A 9,123-nucleotide genomic window follows, 5' to 3' on the forward strand; every position below is an offset into this window, starting at 1 on the left:
GAAAAAAACATCAATGTATGGTTGCTTCTGGTGCATCGCTGCAGGGAAGTAGCCTTCAGGGAAACCTGCCTGCAACCCAGGCATGTGCCCTGACTGGGAATCTAACCTCTATCCTCTGGTTCACAGGCCCGTGCTCAATCCACTGACCTACACCTGTCAGGGCTTGAGTCTGTGTCTTAAAGAGCCCATTTCCTCATTAAGAGTCAGTCTATTTAATTGTGAATGGCTTGGAGTTAACCTTTAGACACTTTTACAATTGCAACATGCAGTAATACGAAGCCACTTCAGCTGTACATACCATATAGACCGAAGACAAGTCATTCTTTTCTACCTGCTTGACAACTACTCACCACTTTATAATGACCTGTTGGACAGTTCCTATCTTACAGTGTCCAAATAATTCTGAGTTTTTGCCAACTCTATTTGAAGCGCTTGTGCATCTATCAGATATTACCTGTCACTTGCCTCACACCTGCATGGTGTTATGGACTATGAACCTTTCCAAGAGAGGGGGTTCACTTCCCAGTAATCACTGAAGCTGTTATCAAATTTTATACTGGCTTCATTGATTTTGAAAGAAGCTCCCCAAATCCGAGGCCCACTCAAGCAAAGATGTGCAAACCTGCTGGTCATTCTTGAAATCAAAAGCGAGCTGTGCTCTGGCCTGTGTGGCTCAGTTAGTTGGGCATCATCTCACAGACCAAAAGGTCATAGGTTTGATTTCTACTCAGGGCCTTGGTTGAGGATTCAGTCCCTAGTTGGAGCACGTAGGAAAGGAAACTAATCGATGCTTGTCTATCACATCAATTCTTCTTCTAACCATCCTCTCTATCTAAACACTCTCTGCCTTCCTATCTCTCTCCAGAAGCAATAAAAAAATGTCCTTGGGTGAGGATTAAAAAACATCAAGCTTCAGGAGAAAATGATGATCTAGAAATCTGGAGACCTGGGCTCTGGGTGTCTTTTGAAAACAATTTCTGGTTGATCTCACTTCATCTTCTTCTCCTTTCTGAATACCAGTTTTTTATCTGGAAACACAGGGACTATGCAAGGTGCTATTTAACTCTCATTACACCCCTGACATTTTATAGCTCAACAACCTGTTCACTGTCATTGAACTATAAACGATGGTGAACTGCCAGTTACTGCTGGTTACCCACCTCACTTGGATGACACATTCCTCCTTCTAATCTCTTCTTCAAACTCACCTCAGTTTTCTAATCACTGAATAGGCAGGCTTCTGTGTTTCATTTTGGGAGAGACATTATTTGGAGTGTTTGCTTGTGGCTGTATATGTACATGTTTGTGTGAGGATGTGAATACTGTATCTCCCAGAAAAGACTACTAATTCTCCAATGAAAGGCACTGTGTATCCTCCTCACCCTCTTTCTGGTAAAGATAGTTTCTGACCTCGTTGTACAGGATAGGTGGAGGCAAAAAGAACATTATCTGAGCTAATGAGAGCAAGGCTTATGTGGATAATTAGGAGAATGTGTGTGAACTTAAATGAATGTGCTTCACTGTGAGCATGTGAATGTATGTATTTGTTTTCTGGAAGGTGAAATGAGTGAAGAAAACCAGAATAATTAGGTTCGAGTGTGTAGCAGTGATGTTATAATGAGACTAAGCAGGATCCTTGGGGACAGGGCCCTTAGGATCAGAGGTGGCTTGGAGCAGGCACCATGGAACTGAGGCATGACTCAGCCCAGTGTCAGAGGAGTGCCCTGCTCCAGGTGTGGCTGCCCAAAGTGACAGGCTCTGGGTTCCCTTACACAATAGCCATGGCCATTTTAAGGTTGTCCCATATGAAATCACACACTCACACATTCATGAAGCACACAGTACCAGGACAGATCAATGATGTCTACACCAACTGCTTTCTGATTACAGGCTCTACTCATGACAGACCAGGAAGGGACAGATATAGCAAATGACATAAGTAGTCAAAAGTGGTGTTAAATTCATTTAATGGTGGCAGAGCAGAAACAGGCATTCTTCTCAATCAGATCAACTCTTCAGATGAGACCTGAGCAACTTAGGACCAGCAAAGCCACTTAGGCCTTCAGCATAATTCAAAGGCTCAGAGGACCCTTCAGAGTGTTCAGCAAAAGCCTCATAGAAAATATATTTTAAAATGCAGTTAAGAGAGAGATTCTGATAGATGGTGAGAACATACTGATGACAAGATAATTACAACACAGAAGCAGAAGGGAAGAAGGTGTTCAGCATTTGGTGGCTCTTCAAGGGCATGGCTGTTACCATATTAATTATGCTTGGTCTTCTGCTGGGATGGGCCTGGAATAACTATTGGAGAATATGGCTCAGGGATCTTAGGCTGGTCAGGCTGAGGGACCTGAGGGTGAACTGGCTCTGGAAGCTTCCTGTGGCCAGGTTGTGGATCCTTGGTTTGGCCAGGTTGTTGATCCTTGTTGTGACCAGGTTGTTGATCCTTGGTGTGGCCAGGTTGAGGAACCTTGGTTTGGTCAGGCTGTGGATGCTTGGGGTGGCCAGGCTGAGGGACCTGAGGGTGAACGGGCTCGGGAACCTTGGTGTGGTCATATTGAGGATCCTTGATGTGGCCAGGCTGCTGAGGAACCTTGTTGTGGCCAGGTTGTTGATCCTTGGTGTGGCCAGGCTGTGGATCCTTGGTGTGGCATGGCTCTTTGGGAGTGGGAACAAGTGGTTCTTGATGTGGTGGCTGTTGGGGTTGTTTCACCTGCTGCTGCTGAAGCTGGGGAGGTGGGATGTTGTGTTGCTTCTGCTGGTAGGAACTCATGCTTCAAAGGAGGCTGGACCTAGAGACTGAAAAGTTTACCAGGAGGTTTGTTGAAACAGGGAATAAGACAAACTTAACAATAAATATATCTCATTTCATGTCCCTACATATGTGACCAACTGTCTTCTTTTCCTTTCTGTTTCTCTGAATTTAAGGTTAATGGAAACTTCTTTGATTCCTGTGCACATTCAAGAAAAGAAACTTAAGTGTGCTTTATTCTGCACCACATAGAGTGGAGTGCTGACCTTTAGCCTTCCTGTCTTTTTGGTGGTTCTGGAAACCTATATCAGCAACACAACACAATGCCCATCTCAGGATTCACTGAATCTCCAGGTTGTTAATAACTTGGAAAGGGCATAAGGTCAGAAGTCTCAAGTCTATTCTCTCAAGTCCACCACATAGCTCTCATAGGAAAGCTGCTTGGGAACTTGCCCTGAGCCCACATGAGTCCACCTCTGGTGCTCTGTTCACGTCATTCTCCATGTGCATGCTTTCTGGAAGGCTTTCCATCCTTTCTCTTCTTCCATACAGGCTCACCCACCATGGCTCTCCTCCCAGGCACTCTCTGCCAAATTCAAGTCACCTTCCTCCTTTGCCACAGCACAAGTACCTGCCTTGTCCTCTCCCTTAATCATTTCCCATGGATTATGCTTGCAAATTACTCCCACATTTTAAGATCTCTGATGGATGGCATCATGAAGCAAAGAAAAACCTATGTTTTGAACACACAAATTGCCAGTGCAGTGCCTCAATATATCAAATTTTGAGTAATGGTTAGAAGAAGTAATAAAAGTCACTAAATGTACTCTGGACTTGGTAGTCCCTATCCTGTAACTGAGCAAGTCATCATCACACAGACCATTCTCCATAGTTACAATCTGAGGGGGGAGTCAAAAAGATCTGTAATGTCACCTTAACCACAAATCACAATTGCATTTAATATAAATATATATATATATATTAGCATGATGGAGAGAGTCCAGGAAATAAAATAAGATTAGACAAATATTAAGAAATCACAAGTAGAGAGACTCACCTGGTGCAGAGAAAAGTCCAAGCTGTCTGGCCTTCAGGTCTTGTGAAGAGTCTCTGGCAAGCTGGCTTTTTATACAGAATATGAGCCTTGCCTTAAGGAAGTCCAATTGTTTGGGGGCCACTGTATCTTTATTCTAGCTTTTGTAATGAAAATCTCTGGCTTGACATGTTTGGGCACTTAGTCCTTGACAAAAGTGTCATGTGGGCTTGGCCCCACTCCCCATCCTTTGTGGGGCCAAGCCCAGGTGATCCTTAGTTTGCTGTGGAGTGTAGGGGGGTGGTGATGAGTAAATCAGGAGGAAGTTCTGGGCTCTGAAACCAGAAACAAGCATGTTTCCTGGACAGAACCCTAATCTTTAGCTCAGATTAATTCTATTGAGCGTTTTAATTTTCTAAGTGGCTGTGGAGATGAATAATAGGCACTACTGGTTCTTCTGGGATGCCCTGAAGAACGGTAAGTGAATCACCTATCTTCAGTTAAGGGACTATTCAGTAAGTGACAAGAATTGAATCATGTGATAATCCAGTTCTTTTATATTCAGGTCTGGGAAGGAAAGGAGAGGCTTAAATGCTTGCTTTGCAAATGAATTGTTTTCAGTCTGGTGAGAGCCTAAAGTCACCATGTAGATCCAGGATAGCATACTGATGTCACTGGTGAATAAGAGTCAGGATTCACTGGATCTTTTCAAAAAAGTGCAGAGTCCTGAAGTCTTTGCCTGTCACGGATTCTCCTTTTTTCCCCATACACGAGCCATATCTTCTGATCTTATTAAGAAGAAACAGAAGTCATTAACCAAGAATTGACTTTCACACACAATCTCTTACTAGGCATTGCCCTTGGGAAGTTAAAACATCCTTAGAACTCAATTATGTGGATGCCTCCTTTCTTCCCACTGCTCTACCCCAGGGTGTGAGCAGGCATAGTCACTGCTGTGAACTACTGCCACCAGTTCCCAAAATCGAGTTGTATTTCATCCCTCCCTGTTTGGTAGGTTCTCAGTCAGTGGGCAATTGCTAAAAGAAGGAGGAATTCAGATTGTATCTCATAATGCCTATATTGACACCTATGTCCCCTAAAGCAAAGGTCTCTACACTCCTGGCCATGATCCAGTACCAGTCTGCACCTGTTAGGAATGGGGTAGTGTAGCAGGAAGTGAGACTGAATGTAATGTTCCTGAATCATCCTGAAGCCATTTCCCCCATCTTGGTCTGTTAATAAATTGTCTTAGATGGAACTGGTCCCTGGTGTCAAAAATGTTGAGGACCACTACCTTAAATCATGTCTCTGTCTTGTGGGCAAACATTGTTTAATCCACCATGCTTATTATTGCCATTGGGTATTAACAACCTGAGTGGAGTTAGGATACATGTTTTGTACTTCCAAATGTTGGAGCCCTTATAGTAGGTTGAGATGAGTGGTAGTCACACCTATTTGTAATTTAGTCTGGGTATACCATACAGACTTCTGTATCCTCTTTTGTTTCAAGGTAGGGTAATTCTCCAGGGTTAATTTGAATCCACTGTGATATGCCTACTTCTTTAAATCCCAGTAAAAACCCAAGGTCATTTCCTATTCTGCTTAATAGCTTTCCATCCATAAAAAGAAGGTGATAATTTTACTTCTGTATTTTGTCTATTATAACCAGGAAGTGTTCTAAGTCTTAGATCATCAAGGTTTATAGTCACACAATGATCATTCTCCTGGGAGTTGTATACCGCATTTTAGACAGCCCTGCAGACAGTAGTTCCCAGAAATTTCATCTGAAATAATATCTTTTGTAGTAGATACATCTTGAAAAACATAGTGAAATATTCTGACATATTGCTAGAGTTCCTTTTAGTCATTAACAATTGGTGCAGTTCATCATCATTTTATATGAGTAAATGTCTTTTCAGAATAATGCTACTTGGGTTTTAAAAAGTATACTTAACCTTAAAAGTTTCCAAGAGCAGGTGTGGTTTCAACAAACAAATGGCTTCATCCTCTTGGACATCTGGTGTAATTGTGCTAAGAGACAGCCTCATCCTTTATTTTTTAGTATCTTTCAAGGAACTAATGCAATGTCGGATTTCATTCTTTGCGAAGAAAAAATATCCATGTTTATGAATATTTTAGTTTTATTTATTTATTTTTCAATTTATTTTTGTTCGAGTACCATTGTCTCCATTTTTCTGTCACCACTTTCCAACACCTCCCACCCTCAATTCTTCTCCCCTTTCATTTTCTCCATGGGCCCTTTATATATGTTCCTTGACAACCCTTTCCCTTCTTTTTCCCATTTCTCCCCTCCCCCTTCCCTTTTGGTTACTGTCAATTGATTCTTTATTCAATGTCTATGGTTATATTTTTCTTGCTTGTTCTTCTGTTGATTAGGTTCCACTTACAGGTGAGGTCACATGGTATGTGTCTTTCACTGCCTGACTTAATTCACTTAGCATAATGCTCTCCAGTTCCATCTAGGCTGTCCATCTAGGCTCTCCAGTTCCATCTTCTGCTGTGTCTTTCTACACAGCAGAAAGAAAGACGTCTTTCTTTCTGTGTAGTATTTCATTGTGTAAATATACCATGGTTTTTTGACCCACTCATTTACTGATGGGCACCAAAGATGCATTCATACAAATATTTTCTACACAAGGATATTTGTTTCAGCATTGTATCCAATATCGAAGAATTGATGCACTTAAGTGCATATGAATAGATAGTAGGTTCAATAACTGATCAGATGTCTATGTGTTAGGATAATACTGCAGCCATTAAAAAGATTGTTGTAAGAGAAGGATGTCTTATTGGGAAATGTTGAGATTACACTATTACAAAAGGAGATACTAAACAATACAAGCAAAAGCATCTTTTTAATAGTGTATGCACATTTAGGGGTTTATAGGAAAAATATCCTCACACTAAAGAAAGCAAACTGAAACTATGACTCTTTCTTGCTGCTTATATATCAGTGTTCATTTTCTAAGAGCTCTCTCCAATGCTTCTCTTCTCTTCACATATCGCAATTCTAATTTCCAATAACCTGGTAGGGGCATTGGATATTCCAACTGTCCACACACACTCATAGCCCAAGGGCCTCAAATTCTGCCTGCTGACTAGCTGAAGCCAATTAAGTAAGGGGTGAGTGAGGAGTTGTGTCCCATTCTTGCCTCGGTGCTTTGTCATGCCTCAATTTCTCTCCTCCTCTGTGAGTTGGCAAATGCTCCCCCCACTGGGATAGCCACTTAGAAAGTTGGTACTGTTTCTGTGTAAAGAACTTCTATGCATAGTTTGGCAAACTTCAACCCACTTAACCCTTCCAAAGCCTGAGTGTTCATATCAACTTGCGCTGATAAGTTAGTTTTTCTTTATGGTTCTTTCTTGTTTTCCATACCTTCATTTTCTGAAGACCTACCAGAAATATGACCTCCATAATTCCTGTAAAAAAGTATTTTTACTTCAGATAGAAATTGACTCAGGGACATCCCTGTATCTTCATATTACTGACTTAGAAAATCGTCATGATTGGATGTTTAAATCAACCACTTTCATCCATTACTCTTTGCCAATTGTTAACATAATTTTCTCAATTCTCTCCCTTCTCTTCTTTCAGTTGTCTATCATGCTCTATATTCTACACCCCTCCTTATAGCTGCTACACACACTTTCCTGGAACTCAGTGGCCTGCCTGGCCTTTGGGTCTTATTAGGCCCTCTTATTTAAGTCCTTGTTCCAATTATAAGTAATCATTGCCTATGAAAAAGATAAAATGATAAAAATAATATGTAATAATATTTTAGACATTGCTTATAGTAAGATAGATGATTCCATGAAAAGTCCAAGATCTCAGTGGAATGGACAACAGAAGTTTAATTTATGCACCTATCATATTGAATTGAAATTGCCAAGCCTTTCTCTTCCACCCAGGCACTTGGGGACTCAGGATCTCTGCCATCTGTATTTCCATTGTCCTCCAGAGTCTCCCTGTACAGCAATGACATATGGACCTGGAAAGTTTGGGTAAAGAGAAGAAAATCTTGATTCTAATTAATTAGACCCAGAGGTCATCTGTATTGCTTCCAGCCATATTCTACTAGGCAAGTACAAATTACATGACCTCATCTCTTTAATGGCACTGTAAAGTATACTTGAAATTTTCTAAGAGAATAGATCATAAGTGTTCTCAGCACAAACACATACAAAGCTGAGGTGGTGAAAGTGTATGTGACAATCACTTCACAATGTGTATGCATATCGAACCATCATATTGTACACATTAAATATACACAATTTTTATTCATCAATTATACCTCAATATACTGGAGGGAAATAAATAAATAATGCTGCCATTAAAAAAACAAAAATAGAAATAAATGCACTGAGCTTCAAAAACTGTCATGCTTACACCCAGGAAAGTGAGAACACAGATATCTCTGATCCTTCAAATCCTGCCATAACACACACTTTTGATCATCAAGTGTGTAGTTTGTATATACTTGCTTCTTTTTTAAAATTCTCTTAGGACTTATTTATTTATTTATTTTAATTTTTATTTTATTGATTATGCCATTACAGTTCTATTCCCCCCTTCATTCCCCTCCACACTGTACCCCCCACCCCTACCATCCTCCCCTTTAGTTTATGACCATGTGTCTCAAGTTCTTTTCATTCTATATTTCCCATACTATTCCTGCCCTCTCCATCTATTTTCTACCTACCATCTATGCTACTTATTTTCTGTTCATTCTCCCCCCTTCCCCTCCTCCCACTCCCCTGTTGCTAACCCTCCATGAGATCTTCATTTCTATGGTTCTGGTGATCTAGCTGCCCTTTTAGCTTGCTTTTGTTTTAGATGTGGTTGTTAATAACTGTGCATTCACTGTCCTTTCACTATTCATATTTTTTATTTTTCTTTTTCTTAAATAAGTCCCTTTAACATTTCATATAATAAGGGCTTGGTGATGATGAACTCCTTGAATTTGATCTTATCTGAGAAGCATTTTTATCTGTCCTTCCATTCTAAATGAAAGTTTTGCTGGGTAGAGCAATCTTGCTTATAGATCTTTGGATTTCATGACTTGGAATACTTCTTTCCAGCCCCTTCTTGCCTGTAAGGTCTCTTTTGAGAAATCCACTGACAGTCTGATGGGAACTCCTTTGTAGGTGACTGTCCCCTTAGCTCTTGCTGCTTCTAGCATTCTCTCTTTCATTTTAATCTTGGCTAATGTAATGATGATGTGCCTTGGTGTGTTTCTTCTTTTGTCCAACTTCTTTGGAACTCTCTGAGCTTCCTGGATTTCCTGGAAATCTATTTCCTTTGCCAGATTGGGGA

General features: G+C 40.7%; 1 protein-coding gene across 2 annotated transcripts; it reads right to left on the minus strand.

Annotated features, from left to right (window-relative positions):
- Nucleotides 1–1,950: 1,950 nt before the first annotated feature.
- On the minus strand, nt 1,951–3,873 carry LOC128628205 (small proline-rich protein 3-like). 2 transcript variants are annotated; one of them, XM_053670540.1, is made up of 2 exons: nt 3,813–3,873; nt 1,951–2,802 (listed from the first exon to the last, which is right to left on the minus strand). In XM_053670540.1, the coding sequence occupies exon 2, from the start codon at nt 2,774–2,776 to the stop codon at nt 2,264–2,266; it is 513 nt and encodes a 170-aa protein (XP_053526515.1). In that variant the 5' UTR covers nt 2,777–2,802; nt 3,813–3,873; the 3' UTR covers nt 1,951–2,263. The 2 variants fall into 2 exon arrangements, with proteins under 2 accessions (XP_053526515.1, XP_053526523.1); XM_053670548.1 differs by having other exon boundaries at nt 1,951–2,795; nt 3,813–3,860.
- Nucleotides 3,874–9,123: the final 5,250 nt, after the last annotated feature.

This window comes from Artibeus jamaicensis, unplaced genomic scaffold (genome assembly GCF_021234435.1).
Source record: "Artibeus jamaicensis isolate MK-2021 breed Jamaican fruit bat unplaced genomic scaffold, CSHL_Jam_final contig_1715, whole genome shotgun sequence".
In the NCBI taxonomy this organism is placed as follows: domain Eukaryota; kingdom Metazoa; phylum Chordata; class Mammalia; order Chiroptera; family Phyllostomidae; genus Artibeus; species Artibeus jamaicensis.

What these genes read in the sequence shown, in the direction of transcription:
- LOC128628205 (XM_053670540.1), bottom strand. Translation starts at nt 2,776, where the DNA reads ATGAGTTCCTACCAGCAGAAGCAACACAACATCCCACCTCCCCAGCTT.